The sequence below is a fragment of the Pristiophorus japonicus genome, chromosome 8, assembly GCF_044704955.1.
Source record: "Pristiophorus japonicus isolate sPriJap1 chromosome 8, sPriJap1.hap1, whole genome shotgun sequence".
Taxonomy (NCBI): Eukaryota; Metazoa; Chordata; class Chondrichthyes; family Pristiophoridae; genus Pristiophorus; species Pristiophorus japonicus.
Genome location: NC_091984.1, coordinates 207754206 through 207776801, shown reverse-complemented (window position 1 = coordinate 207776801; position 22596 = coordinate 207754206). Strand labels below are relative to the sequence as shown.

The following is a 22596-nucleotide window of genomic DNA, read 5'->3' as shown; positions in this document are numbered from 1 at the left end:
TCTCTCTCTCTCTCCTGTGGGCGACTCTCTCTCTCTCTCTCCCTGTGGGCGTGTCTCTCTCTCTCTCTCTCTCTCTCTCTCTCTCTCCCTGTGGGCGTCTCTCTCTCTCTCTCTCTCTCTCTCCCTGTGGGCGTCTCCGGGCGTCTCTCTCTCTCTCTCCCTGTGGGCGTCTCTCTCTCTCTCTTCCTGTGGGCGTCTCTCTCTCTCTCTCTCTCCCTGTGGGCGTCTCTCTCTCTCTCTCTCTCCCTGTGGGCGTCTCTCTCTCTCTCTCTCCCTGTGGGCGTCTCTCTCTCACTCTCTCTCTCTCCCTGTGGGCGTCTCTCTCTCTCTCTCTCTCCCTGTGGGCGTCTCTCTCTCTCTCTCCCCTGTGGGCGTCTCTCTCTCTCTCTCTCTCTCTCCCTGTGGGCGTCTCTCTCTCTCTCTCTCTCTCGCTCTCCGTGGCCGTATCTCTCTCTCTCTCTCTCGCTCTCCGTGGCCGTATCTCTCTCTCTCGCTCTCCGTGGCCGTATCTCTCTCTCTCGCTCTCCGTGGCCGTATCTCTCTCTCTCGCTCTCCGTGGCCGTCTCTCTCTCTCTCGCTCTCCGTGGCCGTCTCGCTCTCCGTGGCCATCTCTCTCTCGCTCTCCGTGGCCGTCTCTCTCTCTCTCGCTCTCCGTGGCCGTCTCTCTCTCTCTCTCGCTCTCCGTGGCCGTCTCTCTCTCTCTCTCTCGCTCTCTGTGGCCGTCTCTCTCTCTCTCTCGCTCTCCGTGGCCGTGTCTCTCTCTCTCTCTCGCTCTCCGTGGCCGTCTCTCTCTCTCTCTCTCTCGCTCTCCGTGGCCGTCTCTCTCTCTCTCTCTCGCTCTCCGTGGCCGTCTCTCTCTCTCTCGCTCTCCGTGGCCGTCTCTCTCTCGCTTTCCGTGGCCGTCTCTCTCTCTCTCGCTCTCCGTGGCCGTCTCTCTCTCTCTCTCGCTCTCCGTGGCCGTCTCTCTCTCTCTCGCTCTCCGTGGCCGTCTCTCTCTCTCTCGCTCTCCGTGGCCGTCTCTCTCTCTCTCGCTCTCCGTGGCCGTCTCTCTCGCTCTCGCTCTCCGTGGCCGTCTCTCTCTCTCTCGCTCTCCGTGGCCGTCTCTCTCTCTCTCTCGCTCTCCGTGGCCGTCTCTCTCTCTCTCTCGCTCTCCGTGGCCGTCTCTCTCTCGCTCTCCGTGGCCGTCTCTCTCTCTCTCTCTCGCTCTCCGTGGCCGTCTCTCTCTCTCTCTCGCTCTCCGTGGCCGTCTCTCTCTCTCGCTCTCCGTGGCCGTCTCTCTCTCTCTCTCGCTCTCCGTGGCCGTCTCTCTCTCTCTCTCGCTCTCCGTGGCCGTCTCTCTCTCTCTCTCGCTCTCCGTGGCCGTCTCTCTCTCTCTCTCGCTCTCCGTGGCCGTCTCTCTCTCTCTCTCGCTCTCCGTGGCCGTCTCTCTCTCTCTCTCGCTCTCCGTGGCCGTCTCTCTCTCTCTCTCGCTCTCCGTGGCCGTCTCTCTCTCTCTCTCGCTCTCCGTGGCCGTCTTTCTCTCTCTCTCGCTCTCCGTGGCCGTCGCTCTCTCTCTCGCTCTCCGTGGGCGTCTCTCTCTCTCTCTCCCTGTGGGCGTCTCTCTCTCTCTCTCTCTCTCTCTCCCTGTGGGCGTCTCCGGGCGTCTCTCTCTCTCTCTCCCTGTGGGCGTCTCTCTCTCTCTCTCCCTGTGGGCGACTCTCTCTCTCTCTCCCTGTGGGCGTGTCTCTCTCTCTCTCTCTCTCTCTCTCTCTCTCTCTCTCTCCCTGTGGGCGTCTCTCTCTCTCTCTCTCCCTGTGGGCGTCTCTCTCTCTCTCTCTCCCTGTGGGCGTCTCTCTCTCTCTCTCTCTCTCTCTCCCTGTGGGCGTCTCTCTCTCTCTCTCTCTCTCCCTGTGGGCGTCTCCGGGCGTCTCTCTCTCTCTCTCCCTGTGGGCGTCTCTCTCTCTCTCTCCCTGTGGGCGTCTCTCTCTCTCTCTCTCTCTCTCTCCCTGTGGGCGTCTCCGGCCGTCTCTCTCTCTCTCTCGCTCTCCGTGGCCGTCGCTCTCTCTCTCGCTCTCCGTGGGCGTCTCTCTCTCTCTCTCCCTGTGGGCGTCTCTCTCTCTCTCTCTCTATCTCCCTGTGGGCGTCTCCGGGCGTCTCTCTCTCTCTCTCCCTGTGGGCGTCTCTCTCTCTCTCTCCCTGTGGGCGACTCTCTCTCTCTCTCCCTGTGGGCGTGTCTCTCTCTCTCTCTCTCTCTCTCTCTCTCTCTCTCTCTCTCTCTCTCTCTCTCTCCCTGTGGGCGTCTCTCTCTCTCTCTCTCCCTGTGGGCGTCTCTCTCTCTCTCTCTCTCTCTCCCTGTGGGCGTCTCTCTCTCTCTCTCTCTCTCTCTCCCTGTGGGCGTCTCCGGGCGTCTCTCTCTCTCTCTCTCCCTGTGGGCGTCTCTCTCTCTCTCTCCCTGTGGGCGTCTCTCTCTCTCTCTCTCTCCCTGTGGGCGTCTCTCTCTCTCTCTCTCTCTCTCCCTGTGGGCGTCTCCGGCCGTCTCTCTCTCTCTCTCGCTCTCCGTGGGCGTCTCTCTCTCTCTCTCCCTGTGGGCGTCTCTCTCTCTCTCTCTCTCTCTCTCCCTGTGGGCGTCTCCGGGCGTCTCTCTCTCTCTCTCCCTGTGGGCGTCTCTCTCTCTCTCTCCCTGTGGGCGACTCTCTCTCTCCCTGTGGGCGTGTCTCTCTCTCTCTCTCTCTCTCTCTCTCTCTCCCTGTGGGCGTCTCTCTCTCTCTCTCTCTCCCTGTGGGCGTCTCTCTCTCTCTCTCTCTCTCTCCCTGTGGGCGTCTCTCTCTCTCTCTCTCTCTCTCTCTCCCTGTGGGCGTCTCCGGGCGTCTCTCTCTCTCTCTCCCTGTGGGCGTCTCTCTCTCTCTCTCCCTGTGGGCGTCTCTCTCTCTCTCTCTCTCCCTGTGGGCGTCTCTCTCTCACTCTCTCTCTCTCTCCCTGTGGGCGTCTCTCTCTCTCTCTCTCTCTCCCTGTGGGCGTCTCTCTCTCTCTCCCTGTGGGCGTCTCTCTCTCTCTCTCTCCCTGTGGGCGTCTCTCTCTCTCTCTCTCCCTGTGGGCGTCTCTCTCTCTCTCTCTCTCTCTCCCTGTGGGCGTCTCTCTCTCTCTCTCTCTCTCGCTCTCCGTGGCCGTCTCTCTCTCTCTCTCTCTCGCTCTCCGTGGCCGTATCTCTCTCTCTCTCTCGCTCTCCGTGGCCGTATCTCTCTCTCTCGCTCTCCGTGGCCGTATCTCTCTCTCTCGCTCTCCGTGGCCGTCTCGCTCTCTCTCGCTCTCCGTGGCCGTCTCTCTCTCTCGCTCTCCGTGGCCGTCTCTCTCTCTCTCGCTCTCCGTGGCCGTCTCTCTCTCTCTCGCTCTCCGTGGCCGTCTCTCTCTCCTCTCGCTCTCCGTGGCCGTCTCTCTCTCTCGCTCTCCGTGGCCGTCTCTCTCTCTCGCTCTCCGTGGCCGTCTCTCTTTCTCTCTCGCTCTCCGTGGCCGTCTCTCTCTCTCTCTCTCTCGCTCTCCGTGGCCGTCTCTCTCTCTCTCTCTCTCGCTCTCCGTGGCCGTCTCTCTCTCTCTCTCTCGCTCTCCGTGGCCGTCTCTCTCTCTCTCGCTCTCCGTGGCCGTCTCTCTCTCTCTCTCGCTCTCCGTGGCCGTCTCTCTCTCTCTCGCTCTCCGTGGCCGTCTCTCTCTCTCTCGCTCTCCGTGGCCGTCTCTCTCTCTCTCTCTCTCTCGCTCTCCGTGGCCGTCTCTCTCTCTCTCTCTCTCGCTCTCCGTGGCCGTCTCTCTCTCTCTCTCTCTCGCTCTCCGTGGCCGTCTCTCTCTCTCTCGCTCTCCGTGGCCGTCTCTCTCTCTCTCGCTCTCCGTGGCCGTATCTCTCTCTCTCGCTCTCCGTGGCCGTCTCTCTCTCTCTCGCTCTCCGTGGCCGTCTCTCTCTCTCTCGCTCTCCGTGGCCGTCTCTCTCTCTCTCGCTCTCCGTGGCCGTCTCTCTCTCTCTCTCGCTCTCCGTGGCCGTCTCTCTCTCTCGCTCTCCGTGGCCGTCTCTCTCTCTCTCTCTCGCTCTCCGTGGCCGTCTCTCTCTCTCTCTCTCGCTCTCCGTGGCCGTCTCTCTCTCTCTCTCTCGCTCTCCGTGGCCGTCTCTCTCTCTCTCTCGCTCTCCGTGGCCGTCTCTCTCTCTCTCTCGCTCTCCGTGGCCGTCTCTCTCTCTCTCTCGCTCTCCGTGGCCGTCTCTCTCTCTCTCTCGCTCTCCGTGGCCGTCGCTCTCTCTCTCGCTCTCCGTGGCCGTCACTCTCTCTCTCTCTCGCTCTCCGTGGCCGTCTCTCTCTCTCTCTCTCTCTCTCTCTCTCGCTCTCCATGGCCGTCTCTCTCTCTCTCTCTCTCTCTCTCTCTCTCTCTCTCTCTCTCTCGCTCTCCGTGGCCGTCTCTCTCTCTCTCTCCCTCTCCTCCCTCTCACCCTCACCTTCACCCTCACCCTCATCCTCACCCTCACCCTCACCCTCTCTCTCTCTCTCTCTGGCCGTCTCTCTCTCTGTGGGCGTCTCTCTGTCTCTTTCTCTCTGTCTCTTTCTCTCTGTCTCTTTCTCTCTGTCTCTTTCTCTCTGTCTCTTTCTCTCTGTCTCTTTCTCTCTGTCTCTTTCTCTCTGTCTCTTTCTCTCTGTCTCTTTCTCTCTGTCTCTTTCTCTCTGTCTCTTTCTCTCTGTCTCTTTCTCTCTGTCTCTTTCTCTCTGTCTCTTTCTCTCTGTCTCTTTCTCTCTGTCTCTTTCTCTCTGTCTCTTTCTCTCTGTCTCTTTCTCTCCGTCTCTCTCTCTCTCTCTCTCTCTCTCTCTCTCCGCCACTCTCCCTCTTTCTCTCTGTGTGTGTGTCTCTCTCTCTGTGTCTCTTTTGGGAGGTGTGTGTGCGTGCGTGCAACTCTCTGGGTGCGTGCCTCGGTTCTGGTGTGTGGGTGTCTCTGAATGTATCTGGCTGGGTCGCCGGGGGGCGTCTCTCTTTGGTGAGGGTGGGAGCACGTCTGTCTGGGTGAGAGGGGGAGCGCGTCTGACTGGGTGAGGTGGGTGGAGCGAGTCTGGGTGGGGGGGGAGAGGGAAGCACATCTCTGGGTGGGGGGCTGGGGGGTGTGGTGGGTGCGCCTGTCTGGGTGAAGGGGAGAGGCGGTGCGTCTGCGTGAGGCGCCGTGGAGGCGTCTGTCTGGGCGAGGGGGGGCACTGTCTCTCTGGGTGTGGGGGGGGGTGCGTGTCTCTGGGTAATGGTGGGGGTGTCTCTGGGGGTGAGGGGCATGGGCGTCGCTCTCTCTTTTGGGATGTGTGTGTCTCTCTTTTGAGGGGGGTTGTGTGTGTGTCTCTTTTGGGGGGGGTTGTGTGTGTGTGTGATTGTCTGGTCTTGGTGCACGGGGGCCCCTCGCCCTCTCGGTGCGGGGGGGCTGTATGTGTGTTTCTGTTTGGGTGTGTGGGTGTGCGATCGTCTCTCTGTTGGTGTGTGCCTCGGTCGGGGTGCGTGTGTGTCTCTGAATGTATCTCTGGCTGGGTGGTGGGGGGGTGCTGTGTTCCTCTGGGTGGGTGGGGGGGCGTCCGTCTGGGTGAGGGGTGGGCGAGGTGTCTGTCGGGGTGAAGGGGGGTGGCAGCGGGGGCACCGTCTCTCTGGGTGAGGTGGGGTGCATGTCTCTATGGGTGATGGTGGGGGTGTCTCTCTGGGTGAGGGGTCTATCTCTGTGTGTGTGTGTGTGTGTGTGTGTTTGTCTCTCTGTCCCACTCTCCACACACTCCCGTCTGCTCGCTCCGCCTCTCTCTCCCCTCGCCCCACCTGCCGGCTTGCACGTTCTATCTCCCCCGGCTCGCCTGCTCAAAATTGTAAATTCTCATCCTTGTTTTCACATCCCACCATGGCCTCGCCCCTCCCTATCTCTCTAATCTCCTCCAGCCCCCAAACCCCGAGATATCTGCGCTCCTCTAATTCTGCCCTTTTGAGCATCCCTGATTATAATTGTTCAACCATTAATGGCCTTGCCTTCTGTTGCCTAGGCCCCATACTCTGTAATTCCATGCCTAACCCTCTCCGCTCTTTCTTCCTTTAAGATGCTCCATAAAACCTATCTCTTTGACCAAGTCTGCCCTAACCTTTCATGGCATAGTCCAGTGTCAAATTCTTTGTCCATAATATTCCTGTGAAGCGCCTTTTTACTACGTAAAGACGCTGCATAAATCCAAGTTGTTGCTCGTCCCCTCACTCCATCCCCACCCCTCCGCCTCCGCCTGCCGACTCATGTGCTCTACCTCTCTTTCCCCCCCCTTCCCCCCACCCCCCCCCCGCTCACGGCATTCCCTTTTTCCCCTTGTTTAATATTGAGATATGATATCAGGAAATATTCGCCATGTTTTCCATCAGCTGTATTCACTGCTCTAATGGGAGTACAAAGTAATAAAAAAACTGATCCATGCAGATTTATCCCCTTTTTTTTTTAATGAGCCCATACGCAGTATTTTTAATAAGAGAATGTCACAATTAATTATACCTGCCAGGCAGATTGTTCATCTTGATCCTTAATGTATATTTGGTTTACTGATATTGTTTCTTTTTCCATCTTCTCTTTCTGATCTCTGTAGTTCCATCTGAAACAGGTAATTCTGATGTTTACTTTGTTTTTATACCGTGTGTGTATATTAACACTCCCATTTTTTAAAACTGATTTTGAGCTTAACATCTGCTGCTTATGAACTACTTCAAAATGGCAGTAAACCTTAGAAAACATTACATGTTAAATTTGAATGACCCTCAAATTACTAAAAACTATTCAATAACTGCTTCAAGGACAATTGATTTGGATTTTTAGTCTGAATTGATATGATTGATTTAGAAACATAGAAATCTACAGCGCAGAAGGAGGCCAATTCAGCCCATCGTATCTACGCCAGCCGACAAAGCCACACAGCCCTCTGTCAGCAGCCCTGACGGTTATATATAAACCTCTGAACGATGGTGGAAAGGTAACGAGCACCCAGCCCAACCAGTCCGGCCCACAAAACTTGACACCCCTTGCACCAAAACATTCTACACTCCACCCCAACCAGAGCCATGTGATCTCCTGGGAGAGGCAAAAACCAGATTTAAAAAAAACCCAGGCCAATTGAAGAAAAGAAATCTGTGAAAATTGCTTTCCGACCCATCCAGGCAATCGAAACTAGTCCAGGAGATCACCCTGGCCGTATCCGATTCCCTGCAGTACTTATAATCCTATCTGCACCAGCCAACAAGAGGTTATGCAGTCTAGTCCCACTTACCAGCTCTAGGTCCGTAACCCATCCAAGCACCTTTTAAATATGGTGAGGGTTTCTGCATCCACCACTTTTCCAGGCAGAGAGTTCCAGACCCCCACAACCCTCTGTGTGAAGAAGCCTCCCCTCAAATCCCCTCTGAACCTTCCACCAACCACCTTAAAACTATGCCCCCTCGTAATTGACCCTTCCACCAAAGGAAATAGGCCCTTGCTATCCACTATATCCAGGCCCCTCAAAATTTTGTATACCTCAATGAGGTCTCCTCTCAGCCTCCTCTGTTCCAATGAGAACAAACCCAGCCTATCCAATCTGTCCTCATAGCTAAGATTTCCATTCCAGGCAGCATCCCAGAAAATCTCCTCTGCACCCTCTCCAGTGCAGTCATGTCCTTCCTATAATACGGCGACCAGAACTGCACGCAGTTTACTGGGAAATGTACTGCAGAGCCAACTTCACCTTAGTGACAATAACAATCTTCTATGAATACCCATTGACATTCATTCTAAATAAATAACTTTAGTTGTGGACAAAAATGTACACCTTTTATTAAAAAAAATTATACAATTGTATAAAATTGGGCATTTACTTGTATAAATGCCATAATTTCCAATAGTAAATTAGGTATTCGTATGAAGCAACTTGCATCTTAAAAAGAAGCTCCTTGTAATTGATTTACTCTGAATTCTTGATGATTGAATAACATTTTGTGTTGAGCAAGTTAATTCAATGAACTAAAAAGGGCTTTACTTTTAGGTTGCTGTTTTTTTCTCAATTTTCAAGTTTAAAAACAAATGAACAGATCATTAAAAACATTCTTGCATCAGTATAGTAGTTTTATACTATATTAAGATGGTAGTATTTATAAGCCCCAGTGTGGCATAATTTTGTAGAATTGTATTGGCTTTTTAAAAAAAGTTGATTTACTTCTAATTGTGATAAACTTATGAGCAATAAATTTAGTCGGGGAACATGGAAACAATATGGAATTTTTTTAATCATATAAAATCTTAATTAGAGATTTTCTAAAGCAATTGTTCTGGTCCATTGTAACGATTTAAAAGCTACACTTGGGGACAGGGAAACAGAAAATATACATAAGAAATACTGAAGCCTGTTTCAGCAAATTGCCCTAAAAGGATCAAGAGAATTTTTGGTATTTGTACAGCAATGCAATTTTTTAGAGCGGTGTTTGGGGGGCCCTGCGATGTTGCTGAAGTGCAACAAAAGGCTTTCAGCTTGTTTAGCATGTTCGGTGGTTTTACAAAGCACATGGCTGCGACTGTCATGATTCTAAAAGCCTTTTTCGTAGGAAGTGGCACACAATATGTTGTATGCTATTTTTATTTTATTGCAAAAACCAATTAGGCTTCTTCCTAAGCAGATAAAATCTATACCTGAGCTTCCTATTTTAAATTGTGTTGTCACAGCATAATTTTCAGAACTGTGACACACTATAAACCAAACAAATCCTATTCTAGTGACATTTTCACAGTTGTAAGTGATAGAGCCAGGCATATGAATGTCCCTTCACCCACCTTCCACACAGTCCCTTGCATTGCTTCTTTCGATCTCTATGGTGGACCTTGAGTTTACCGTTGCAGTACATTGACAACTTTAGATCTACTTGCATTTTGTGCAATTTAATTACCTGTCATTTAAGAATTACTTGCAGGAATTGCAGTGATTCCTATAATGTATGCAAAAACTTGCAATTGCTGCTTTAAGGGAAAAGTTGTTGAGGCAGAGGAAAGCACATGTATTGTTTTGATTATAATGTGAAGTTTGGTGAGGGAGAGGTTAATGTAGTTAACCTAAATGGGCTTATAAGCATAAATAGCACTCCCTGAGCACCACCTCTTGGTGATTTGTAAAGTAGTTTACGAATATGTGATTGTACCATACTGGATTAGATAAAACATTGAAAACATTCATGAGATTCTTTGAACCGTTGGATCATTTGATCGGTTGCATTCAGAGGAAGGGAAACATCATTGATTACAACTCAAATAATAGATGTCTTACAGAATTGACATTGCATTTATTGTAACACTGAGGCTTGGCTCCATTTGGGACATACTGTACTTTTCCAATTTTACTTTGTGCTCAGCAAGGTGATTGCACGAGTGTGTTTTGCCAACATGAAACAAATGATGGCTCCAAATGCATCGAACCAGGTATATAGTTGTGATTTTCTTTTTTAAAAAGCAACACATTGCAGTATTTTCTCCACACCACTAGGATAAGCTCAGATAAGCACTGAGGAAAATTCCAAAGAAATGAACCATGACATTGGGATGTTGCTTTGTGACCTATCCTCAGAATGCCATGTAAAAGGAGAAGATTCTTTTAATTAATTCTCTGCCAGATCTCTCTGGATTAGCCCTGTAGTATTTTCCCCTCAATTAACAGTGAAAAGAAAGAAGAACATAAGAAATAGGAGCAGGAATAGGCCCTACGGCCCCTCGAGCCTGCTTCGCCATTCAATAAGATCATGGCTGATCATCGACCTCAACTCTATTTTCTTGCCCAATCTCCATATCCCTTGATTCCCCTAGACTCCAAAAATCTATCTCCGCATTGAATATATTCAGAATCTCAGGATCCATAGCCCTCTGGGGCAGAGAATTCCAAAGTTTCACAACCCTCTGAGTGAAGAAATTCCTCCCCATCTCTAACTTAAATGGCCTACCACTTATCCTGAGACTGTGCCCCCTAGTTCTAAACACTCCACCAGGGGAAACAACCTCTCGGCATCTACCCTGTCAATCCCCTTCAGAATCTTGAATGTTCCAACATTTAAAACTTTCTCCCCATTTAAAAAATGTTCCATTTTTCTCTTCTTCCGACCAAAGTGAATAACCTCACATTTCCCTACATTATACTCCATCTGCCACCTTACCGCCCACTCAGTTATCTATATCCCTTTGCAGACGCTTTTGTGTTCTCCTCACAGCTTACTGCCCTACTTAACTTTGTATTGTCAGCAAACTTGGATACATTACACTCGGTCCCTTTATCGAGGTCATGAATAAAGATTGTAAATAGCTGAGGCCCCAGCACTGATCCTATGGCACCCCACTTGTTACATCCTGCCAGCCTGAAAAAGACCCGTTTATCCCTACTCTGTTTTCTGTCCTTTAACCAATCCTCTATCCATGCTAATACATTACCTCCAATCCCATGAGCCCTTATCTTATGTAATAATCTTTTATGTGGCACCTTATCAAATGCCTTTTGGAAATACAAATATGCTACATCCACTCATTTTCCCCTTTATCTACCCTAGTAGTTACATCCTCATAAAACTCTAATAAATTTGTTAAACACGATTTCCCTTTAATAAAACCATGTTGACTCTTGCAGAAGCTCTTACAATCTGTTTCTTTATTTCTTGCTTGTTTTCTCTGTCTATTTTTTCCTTTTTTATCAATTTTTTGATCATCCATTGCTAGTTTTTGAAACTCTTCCAATCCTCAGGCTTGCTATTATTCTTTGCAACATTATAAGCTTTTTTTTTCCAATCTAATGCTATCCTTAACTACTTTAGTTAGCCACGGATGGATCATTTTTCCTGTGGAGTTAGAGAGTTAGCAATTCACCAATAAATTTTGGAAGGTTTATTGGGCTGCCTTGTGTATTAATAGAGTCTCAATATCTTCCCAGTCTCATGTCAATTAATGACCTGACAGCCTAGAAACCAGGGAAAAGCTGACCAGAAGTGTGGTATGCTGATTGCATGCCATTTATGTGGTCAACTTAGTAGCATAATTATTCCATGCTCCATGTGAAACTTTGGCCATTGTCTGGGAGACAGCCGAATAGTGGTTGTGAAACATGAGATTTCAAGAGATCTGGACACTTAAAGGCAAGTGGTAGCATTGAGGGGGATTTTTTTAAGATCCTTTGGAAAGCAAATGCTTAAGAGGGAGAAGGGGAAGAAATGGCGGGCAAAAATGAAGTGAAAGGGAAACCAATATAGAGGCATATAATAGAAGTAAGTAATAGTGCAGCCCAGCACTGACTCATGTTTAATGGCTGGTGAAGTGAAGGTGGTGCTGCATGAGGTGGTTGCGAGGAGTATGGCCCTGTTCGACACTTTAGGGTATCATCCCCATATGCTGGTTTTGCAGCATGCCTGGAAGAAGGTAGGGGCAGATTTGTGGCTACTGTTCCTGTCTATGCGTGGCCTATAGTGCATATTTCCGGCACAGACACAATGGGCCTAATGGCCTCCTTCTGTGCTGTAAATTTCTATGATTCTATATATGGTGTAGATGTCCTTTAAGCAGATAACACAATTTTGCATCTGTGTCTCTGATATCGGCGTGAGTGGACAAGAATATGGCAGATGGAATATAATGTGGAGAAGTGAGAAGTTATCCACTTTGGTAGGAAAAATAAAAAAACTGAATATTTTTTTAAATAGTGAGAGAGAGGTGGGTGTTCTAGTACATGAATCACAAGTTAACATGCAGGTGCAGCAAGCAATTAGGAAAGCAAGTGATATGTTGGCCTTTATTACATAGGGATTGAGTATGAGTAAATATGTCTTGCTACAATTTTATAGGGCCTTGGTGAGACGGTACCTGGAATACTGTATACAGTTTTGGTCTCCTTACCTAAGGAAGGATGTACCGCAGAGGAAGTACAGGTTGAACCTCTCCTATCCGGGGACTCCCTTATCCGGCACCATTCCCGGGTGGTGCATGCGCAGAACTCTGACCACCTCCCAGGTTTCCCATTCCCTTTTTTGGCAGAACAGTGATACCTTTACTTTATGATTTAATTAACTCATTCAACTAAACAGAAAATCAAGATACTTGCTAGAAGAAAGTGATCAGCAGTAGCAGAAGCCCTCTCAACGTAGAACACCTTGGGACCTGGTTGGTCCATCGGGGCCCGCGGACGCCACGGGGCTTGCTGGAGCCGCCGACCTATCTTTTCTACCTAACCCACCGGGTGACACCTCCTTCCCCCTCCCCCCCTGCTCTGTTCCAAAGAAAACAACCCCAACCTATCCAATCTTTCCTCATAGCTAAAATTCTCCAGTCCAGGCAACAACATCTTAAATCTCCTCTGTACCCTCTCTAGTGCAATCACATGCTCTGTCGTTGACTATATTCAAGACAGAGATCAATAGATTTTTGGATACTAAGGGAACCAAGGGATGTGATGTTGAGATAGAAGATCAATCATGATCTTAATGAATGGCTGAGTGGCCTACTCCTGCTCCTATTTCTTATGTTCTTATGCGGATCACAGCAGGTCGCCCATGGTCATTGTCAGGTGGCTGTGCCAAGGGCTGCAGATATGGTTGGTGACATCATGCATGTGGCCAATCGGGCTTTGCTGGCAGTTATCACCCTAGCATGCCTTCTTTAATCTAGTCCAATTTAAAGCATGAAATATTGCGCTTGAGGTGCTTCCCCAAAAATGCATCCAGCAAAGAAACTGCGGTTGTTTTAATTAGAACAGTAAAGCTTAAGAGGAGATTTGATGAAGGTGCTCAAAACTGAGGGGTTTTAAGGAAGAACTTTTTCCACTGGTCAGTAACTAGAACCTATAAGTCTTAAGATCATCAAATGAATGATGGGAAAGGACAGGAAAAAATGTTTTTTAATGCAGAGTTCAGATGTGTAATGATTTAACAGAAACCATGGTGAAAGCAGAATCAGTGACACCTTTTAAAAAGGAAATGGATAAATATTTGATATTTAAAAGGGTATGGAGAAAAAGAAAGAAAATTGACTGAGTGAATAGCTCTTTTCAGAGAGCTGACACAGTCCTGATGAACTGAAAGGCCGCCTTCTGTGCTGTAAAATGTTGTGGAAGTTAGTCAGGCCTTCATGTATGTCATTCGTGCTGTCACTTTTTCGGTCAGAGCCTCCCTTGAGAATTGGAGCCTCCATAACAACAACTTGGTATTTATATAGCGCCTTTAACGTAGTAAAACATCCCAAGACGCTTCACAGGAGTGTTATAAAACAAATTTGACACTGAGCCACATGAGATATTAAGGCAGATCTCGAAAAGCTTGATCAAAGAGGTAGGTTTTAAGGAGCATCTTCGAGGAGGAAAGCGAGGATGAGAGGTTTAGGGACGGCATTCGAGAGCTTAGGGCCGAGGCAGCTGAAGGCACAGCCTCCATCGGTTGAGCATTTAAAATCAGGGATGCTAATGAGGCCAGAATTAGAGGAGCGCAGACATCTGGCGGGTAGGACCGGAGGAGATTACGATTTGGGAGGGGTGAGGCAATGGAGGGATTTGAAAACAAGGATGAAAATGTTAAAATTGACGAGTTACTTAACCAGGAGCCAATGTAGATCTTCGGGCACAGGGGTGATGGGTGCGAGTTACGAAACAGGCAACCAAGTTTTGATGACCTCAAGTTTATGTTGGGTAGAACATGGGAGGCCAGCCAGGAGTGCATTGAAATAGTCAAGTTTAGAGGTATTAAAGGTATGGATAAGGGCTTCATCAGCAGATGAACTGAGGCAGGCTCAGAGACATAGGATTACATAGGATATACGGCACAAAAACAGGCCATTGGCCCAACCAGTCCATGCTGGCGCTTATGCTCCACTCGAGGCTACTCCCGTCTTTGCTCATCGAAATCTATCATCATAATCCTCTATTCCCTTCTCCTTCATATGCTTCTTGAGCATCCCCTTAAATGCATCTGTACTATTCGCATCAACTACTTCCTGTGGTGGTGAGTTCCACATTCTCACCACTCTTTGAGTAAAGAAGTTTCTTCTGAATTCCCTATTGGATTCTTTGGTAACTATCTTATAACGATGGCATCTCGTTATGCTCTTCCCAACAAGTGGAAACATTCTCTCTCTCTACACTCCCTCAAAACCGTTCATAATTTTAAAGACCTCTGGTCACCCCTCAGCCTTCTCTTTTCAAGAGAAAAGAGACCCAGCCTGTTTATCCTTTCCTGATATGTATACCCTTGCATTTCTGGTATCATCCTTGTAAATCTTCTCTGCACCCTCTCCAGTGCTTCTATATCCTTTTTATAATGTGGCGACCAGAACTGTACGCAAGTGTGGTCTAACCAAGGTTTGATACGGGTTTAGCATAACTACCTACTTTTCAATTCTATACCTCTAGAAATAAACCCCAGTGCTGGGTTTGCTTTTTCAATGGCCTTGCTAACCTGTGTCGCAACTTTTAGTGATTTGTGTATTGTACTCGGAGATCCCTTTGTTCCTCTACCCCACCCAGACTCTCGCCCTCCAAGTAATAAGTGACCTCCCTATTCTTCCTACCAAAATGTAATACCTCACATTTATCTGTGTTGAACTTCACTTGCCAATTATATGCCCATTCTGCAAGTTTATTAATGTCCTCCTGTAATTTGTTGCAGTTCTCCTCAGTAATGACTAGCCCCCTCCCCCAATTTGGTGTCAAGGAGCTGTGGCCGGAAGCTCATTTCAGGGCCAAAAATGACACCAAGCTTGTAACAGTCTGTTTCAGTCGCGGGCAGATGCAGGGCAGAGGGATGGAGTCAGTGGCTAGGGAACAGAGTTTGTGGTGGGGACCGAAGACAATTGCTTCAGTCTTCCTCATATTTAATTGGAGGAAATTTCTGCTCATCCAGTACTGGATGTCAGACAAGCAGTCTGACAATTTAAGAGACCGTGGAGGGGTCAAGGGAAGTGGTGGTGACGTAGGGCTGGGTGTCACCAGTGTGTACATGTGGAAACTGATGCACTGTTTTTGGATGATGTTGCCGAGGGGGCATGCTGTAAATGAGAAATAAGAGGGGATCAAGGATAGATCCTTGGGGGTCACCAGAGGTAACGATGCGGGAGTGGGAAGAGAAGCCATTGCAGGTGATTCTCTGGCTACGATTAGATAGATAAGAATGGAACCAGGCGAGTGCAGTCCCACCCAGCTGAACAGCGGTGGAGAGGCATTTAAGGAGGATGGAGTGGTCAGCTGTATCAAAGACTGCAGACAGGTAGAGAATCACAAGGAGGAATAGTTTACCTTTGTCACAGTCACATAGGATGACATTTGTAACTTTGTTATGAGCTGTTTTGGTACTGTGGCAGGAGCAGAAACCTGATTGGGGAGGATTCAAACATGGAGTTCCGGGAAAGATGGGCATGGATGGCACGCCTTGAAGGCGACACCATTTTTGAGGATTTTGCAGTGGAAAGGGAGGTTGGAGATGGGGTGGTAGTTTGCAAGGCTGGAGGGGTGAAGGGTTGGTTTTTTGAGAGTGGTGACGGCAGATTTGAAGGAGAGGGAACAGTACCTGAGGGGAGAGAACCGTTAACAATATAAACTAACATGGAAGCAGAAAAGGAAGTTGGGTGGTCAGCAGTTTAGTCGGAATAGGTCGAGGGAGCAGGAAGGGGGTCTCGTGGACAAGATGAACGCTGAGAGGTCATGAGAGCAGTTGGTAGAGAAGCTGGAGAAAGACGCTCGGAAGTTTGGCCCTGTGGCCTCGAGGAAGGAGGGAACTGGCAGAGGCAGCTGATCGAATAGTCTCCATCTTGGAGAGACAAGTCCATGTGCTCCTCGCACTTGTTGGAGGGTGGAGGAGACAGGGGAGGGGTTTAAGAAGACGGTTTGCAGTAGAGAAAAGAAGCCGGGAGTTATCTTTGCATTTCAGAATGATCTTGGAATAGTGAGCAATTTTGGCAGAGAAGAGCAGGACCCTATAATGCTTTGTGGTCCAGCCAGATCTGGCTAAAACTAGTTGTCCGCCATATCCGTTCAAGTCTGTGCCCCTTAAGGGAGCAAAGATGAGAGCCATACCAGGGGTAACGGCCAGAGTGAGAGAGCGGGCAATGGTTTTAATAGGGATTAAGGCATCAAATGTACTCTATATGTGGAGGGGGTGTGTGTGTGTGTCTCGGTGCGAGGAGGCTGCCGCTTCCACCAGTCAGGCTCTGCTCGCAGCTTACACATGTACTGACGCCGGGAGTAGGATCGTGGGTAAGGGATGGCGTCTCTCCTTGACTTTATCCTCCACTTTATCTCCGATCTCTAGTTTATTTTGTGTGTGTATATGGGGTTTTTTGAGGTGTTGGTGTTCATTGAGGTCAGCAGGCCGGGCAAGGGAAGGGTAGACGGCTGACTGAGATGCCTGAGCCTGATGCCTGAGGATTTAAAAAAACGGAATGATTCTGGACGACTAAATGCTGCGCAGTAGGCTTCTGCACAGCGCATGCGCAGAACGCGTCTGGGTTGTTGTCAGCAGCGTTCTCACCAGTTGACCACCTGTGATTCGGAAAATTCTTCGGTCAGGTCCCAAGGGTGTCGGACCATCTTTTGTTGAAATGTTTATTGCTGATCCATTTAATTAATCCTGAATATTTCTGTCCTTGGGAATTATTCAGTCCTTTGCATATGTTTTTTTTTAACTGACCCAATCAATGCTGACTAGCATTTATCATTAAAAGCAGTCTATTTTCTATTTCAGATGAGAATTTTTTACTCTTTCGAAATACCTTGTAATGCTCAATGTGCATGCACAAAGTTAAACTTTGAGCTGCACACTGGTGCATCTCTGGTGGACTCTATACTTGATTACCTTTTCCAGTCACATACACAAGTGTTTTTTCTGCCAAAATTCTCCCTTCAGATCCTGAAGTCACTGACTCTTGGGTTACTGTTCCATTGGCGCAGGTGCAAGGAGGTATTTTTTTAATGTATGCTCCTAGATACAGAGTATTAGCAGTTTATTTGACCAGCTAAGTCCTGATGCTGACCTCCCCTGACTTTCTCTCACGTACGCAGTTTGCAGCATGGGTGATTAGACTGTGACCATGAGTATGATTCCTGGCTGACTTATTTCCTACTGTGCTCAGATTGTAGTACTCCAGTTACTGCTCTAGCTCAGATCAGCCGACTCAGCACTAACTGCATAGCCTGCATTGTGCCAAAACATGATGGAAATTTAGCCAATGGCTACATTTTCCTTCACAGTTTCCATCTCAGCTGTGACCTTTTGGGAACCAAAATGGAGTCCAGAAGCTTTCCCACTTTTGGGAAGATGAGGGTATGTCATCACAGGTTGCTTTTGCACCTCACCTGGAGCAGATTACAGAATGCCATCAGCACAGTTACGGAAACAGGTCACCACTGTCCTGTTATCTTGATTATAGCTTGTTTCTCCAGGGAGATCCACAGAAAGGAAATGGGGTGAAATTAATACTGTACAAAATAACTGACCATGAGCTTAACCGATCATTTGGTCTTCAGAGCTGAAAGGATCAAGTCAGTGACAGAGAATGCTTGACTGATTTTTGCCTCCATAATACAAGCTTTCATCAGTTAGTTGTTCAGCTCCTTAGCTTAATAATTATCTGTATGTGTGTGTGAGACTTTTAAATCACAGGTCTGGATTCTTTATCATGCACATGATGCTTTTAGTGTATTTCCAGCTTGCACTTAAACATTTTTCTGTTGAGAGCATTTATTACCCAATGAAGGGCCCATGCCTTCCATTTTCTTCCTGTTGTATTTTTAGGTTCCACTCTGCCATTGAAGACAGGTGGCCAGCTGGGTTTCCTGCTGCTTCCGGTCTTTGAGCAGTATGTGGGAAGCATATGATTGCAACAATGCACATTCATCTGATTACCCCCACTTTTCCCTACAGGGGTCCTGCCCAGAATTCCTTGCGAGAACTAGAAGAGATGAGGTTCAAACCTGTATATTTCCATTTGATAGTCTATGTTAATACCCCAATGTAGTATAGTATTACGCAGTCCCTCGGGGTCGAGGATGATCTGCTTCCACATCAAAAAATCAATTCTTAGGTGTTTCCATGAGGGACCTGATGTTCCAGGTCCCGAACTTCATTTTGAAGGTTGGAAGATGCCTGTGCGTGAATTATTTTAAAGTGGGGTGGCCGTTGCACATCAGCCACCACACGGGCTAGACAGAACAAAGCCTTGGTCCAGTGGCAAGGAGATCCAAGACAACTGGAGACCAAGCTCCGCTGCACAGGCCTAGTACACACACATACTCCTACATAGGACACAGTGTGGGCCTCACGGCCTCGCTGTTGACCCGTGCTGCACCTTCCCTGGGCCCCGATCTCGTTGCTGGTACACACTGCACTATTGCTCCTGGGCCCCCGACTCCGCCTCGTCATTCCTCCGCTCCACGCTGCCTCCGATCGCTGCTCCCTGCCGGTCTACTCCAGTGTAGTCGATCCACATTCCACACCATCCTGTAATCCACTTTCTAAATGGCCATATATGAGCAGATAAAAGTTATAAATCCAAATTTCATATTTGTATACAGTTTTAGACTAAAATTGCAAATGTCAATTATTCCCTTTTTGTAGTGACTTTTTATATTCAGTATCTACTTGTGTTTGCCCACTACAATGTTGTCATTGAATAATCTGTAATAAAATATTGGCAAACAAGACATAATTGCTTATAATCTTGGGCTGCAAATTTGTAATTGATCCTGTCATTTTCTGCAAAGATTGATATTTTCATGAATGCATTTACTGTGTACAGAATAGAATGGCTAAAACTATTCCCAGTAATTCAACTCCATACTAGTTTGGTGCACTATATTTGAAATTAAAATGTAATTGCTAAATTTGTAGACACAAGTACATATCTAACCATGGGCTTTAATTGATGTTTCTGTGGTCTCTAGCTATTATGTAGAAACAACTTGTCTCTGTGCAAAATATGAAGTACTATTTCCATAATTGTTTGTAACTAATACTTAAAATTGTTTTGATATAGCAGGTTAACATATGTGCTTTTAAAAACAAAATGTGTATATATATATAAAATCTGAATGTAATTAATTCATATTTCAGATGCTTTCACTGATGCTGCCATAGGCTCCAGACTGAATGGTGAGCACAAAGACAAAGATCTAGAACCATGGGATGGCGGTGATAGCACCAGTGAAGATTTGGAAGCTCTGGAATCAGATGTGGTAAATTTTTAATTATGCATTTTATCTTTCAGATCACTACCTAAAAATAGGCAAATTATATTTTAGATTATGTCTTACACTAGTTATATTGGGCCCAAGTTTCCACATGATTTGCGCCTGATTTTTAGGAGCAACTGGTGGAGAACGGACTATCTTAGAAATTGCAATTCTCCACATTTTTTTTCTGCAGTTCTAGTCAGATAGAACAGTTCTACTTTGGAACAGAATTTTTTTCTTCAAAAGGGGACGTGTCCGGCCACTGACGCCTGATTTGAAAGTTTCCACAGTGAAAATGTACTCCAAACTAAAGTAGAATGGAGCAAGTGAAGATTTTTGTAGAACTGAAAAAACTTGTTCTACACATTAAAAAATCAGGCGCAGGTTACAAATTAGGCGTCCAGAACGAGGTGGGGGGGGGGGGGGAAAGGGAAGTCATTAAATTCTATAATAAATCCTTATTTATACTTATACAAATATTATACAAATAAATCCAACCTGAATAAACATTTATAAGCAAAGAAAAGATTAAATAAACCATCTTCCTACCTGTGTGAAAGTGCTTCAGGCAGGCCTTTCGGGACCGAAGGCTGCCGGCCAGATTTACAGGTAGGTGGCATTGGGTTGGGTCGGGTCGGGAGAGGGGGGGGGGAAAGAGAGGGGGAGGGGGGGGAGGTCAGGTCGGATCCAGTCCGGGAGCGGGAGTCGGGTCGGGTCCAGTGGGGAGGGTCGGGGCGGGAGGTCGGGTCGGGCCCAGTCGGGGGGGCGGGGAGCGGGAACAGGAGCGCGGGTCGGGTCCAGTCGGGGAGGTGGGGAGCGGGAACAGGAGCGCGGGTCCAGTCGGGGAGGCGGGGAGCGTGAACCGGAGCGCGGGTCGGGTCCAGTCGGGGAGGTGGGGAGCGGGAACAGGAGCGCGGGGAGGCGGGGAGCGTGAACAGGAGCGCGGGTCGGGTCGAGGTGGGGAGCGTGAACAGGAGCGCGGGTCGGGTCGAGGTGGGGAGTGTGAACAGGAGCGCGAGTCGGGGAGGCGGGGAGCGTGAACAGGAGCGCGAGTCGGGGAGGCGGGGAGCAGGAACAGGAACAGGAGCGCGGGAACAGGAGCGCGGGTCGAGTCGGGGAGCGGGAACAGGAGCGCGGGTCGGGTCGGGGGGGGGGGGGGTGGCGGCGCGGGTGTCTGGTCTGGTCCGGAGGCGGGGGGGCGCAGGTGTCGGGTCTGGTCCGGAGGCGGGGGGGCGCAGGTGTCGGGTCTGGTCCGGAGGCGGGGGAGCGGGTGTCGGGTCTGGTCCGGAGGCGGGGGAGCGGGTGTCGGGTCTGGTCTGGTCCGGAGGCGGGGGGGGGGGGGCGAGCGGGTGTCGGGTCTTGTCCGGAGGCAGGGGGGGGCGGCGGGGAGCGGGTGTCGGGTCTGGTCCGGAGGCAGAGGGGGGGGGCGGGTGTCGGGTCTGGTCCGGAGGCAGGGGGGGGGGGGCGGGGAGCGGGTGTCTGGTCTGGTCCGGAGGCGGGGGGGCGCAGGTGTCGGGTCTGGTCCGGAGGCGGGGGGGCGCAGGTGTCGGGTCTGGTCCGGAGGCGGGGGAGCGGGTGTCGGGTCTGGTCTGGTCCGGAGGCAGGGGGGGGGGGGCGGGGAGCGGGTGTCGGGTCTGGTCCGGAGGCGGGGGAGCGGGTGTCGGGTCTGGTCTGGTCCGGAGGCAGGGGGGGGGGGGGCGGGGAGCGGGTGTCGGGTCTGGTCTGGTCCGGAGGCAGGGGGGGGGGGCGGGGAGCGGGTGTCGGGTCTGGTCCGGAGGCGGGGGAGCGGGTGTCGGGTCTGGTCCGGAGGCAGGGGGGGGGGGCGGGGAGCGGGTGTCGGGTCTGGTCGGGAGGGGAGCAGGAGCTGGCCGTGGGAGGAGCCTTATTCACGCAGCCTCAGTGAGGCCATTGGGCCAGGGCTAGGGGCTGCGTGCTTCGGGCCCCTCCCACACAGTTCGGGCGCCTGGAGCTACTGCACTTGCGTGCCCACTGTAGCGCGCATGTGCAGAGGTCCTGGCACTGTTTTCAGCGCAGGGACCTGGCTCTGCCCCCCACAGCTTGTGCTGGCTGCGCCGAGGGCCAGAGGACCTGCAAGTAGGTGGAGAATACTGAGGATTTTTTTAGGCGCACTTTGTGGCGCGAAAAACGGGCGTCCAGGTCGGCACTGCGCCGTTCTAGGCGCGTGTGGAAACTTGGGCCCATTCACTCTGTTCTCCAGAAAGGAAATAAAAGTACATTACTACAGCAGCCAGTTTGAGTTGCCACTGCGGGACTGGAGAGGCAATGTGTACTTGCCTATGATCTCCCACATAGTCAATTTATGATCTGGTTTGCTGCTCAGAAGATACCTTGGTGCTTTCCACAGAAGCAAAGGAAAATCAAAGGAATCAGTACCATTATAGTACTTTTCACAGCAGTGAGTTCAAGATTGGCTTGGATGCAGGCAAATCAATTGATTTTAACTTGGCTGGGGAAATATGGCCGAAAAGAGGATATTGCATGGTAAGCGAAGACCTATAAAAAGGCTTTGAAGAAAAAGGTGGTTTTGTATTCCAGGGATCAAAACAACCAGTTTGCCATGTCCAGATAGGGAAAGTATGCATTTATTGTTTGTTCTGGATCAAAGTACTGTATGTTGTTTGAATGTAAAGGCAAGCTTACTATCTGGTAGCAATATTGGCATTAATATACATTGAGAAAGGAACCATGTTCTCTGGTGAATCTGGGACCAAAAGAATTTAGCTGGAATTAGTGCTGATTTTCTGCAAACTATTTTGAGTAATGTACTCTGCCTTTTACACTTAAAAAAAAAACTAAAAGGAATTCAATAAATATAAGATGGTAATGAAGGATTAATTTCCTTCTGTATTAGTAATTGGTTTTTGCAGTATTCGTGCATACTTCTACAATGTAAGACTGTATATTCCAACCAAGCAAGATTCAGAATACAAGATTTGTGTGGTTAAACCAATAGGAAGACATCAGAGAATGTTTTCAAGTAAAATGCTCTTGAGTTTTAAAAAGATTGGTCCAGAGGCAAGTGTTAGTGAGGAATTTGGAATATATTTTAATTTCCCTTTTTATGTCTGTCAACTGAATTATTAACATTAAATGTCATGGGGAACTGCGAGTAGAGAGAGCTGATTCTGGCAGCCAGTTGTTATAGCCCCCACCCCCCCCCTTTCATAATTTAATCTGTGATTAGAGGAATCTTGAGTGTTGATTATACACACAATGCACCTTTTGGAAAAAGTTGAAATTTAGGAATAGGAGATAAAGAATGAGAGGCCAGTTTGCAATTCATGGCCCTAGCAACCAAGAAATAACTAGTGCCATGTGCTTATTGCATAATCACATTTGACCAATGGTTTTCATATTTAAACTTTCAAATTGATAAACATTAACT

General features: G+C 49.1%; 1 protein-coding gene across 6 annotated transcripts in view; it reads left to right on the top strand.

Moving 5' to 3' along the window:
- Nucleotides 1-22596, top strand: part of atxn2 (ataxin 2) — a 115555-nt gene that overhangs the window by 44351 nt on the left and 48608 nt on the right. For 4 of the 6 annotated variants that reach the window (XM_070887864.1, XM_070887863.1, XM_070887862.1 and 1 more), the window contains exons 6-7: nucleotides 6588-6602; nucleotides 19072-19193. In XM_070887864.1, the coding sequence (XP_070743965.1) occupies nucleotides 6588-6602; nucleotides 19072-19193 (137 nt within the window). The remainder of the gene's footprint in view (nucleotides 1-6587; nucleotides 6603-19071; nucleotides 19194-22596) is intronic. The other 2 variants (XM_070887868.1, XM_070887866.1) reach the window with 1 other exon arrangement.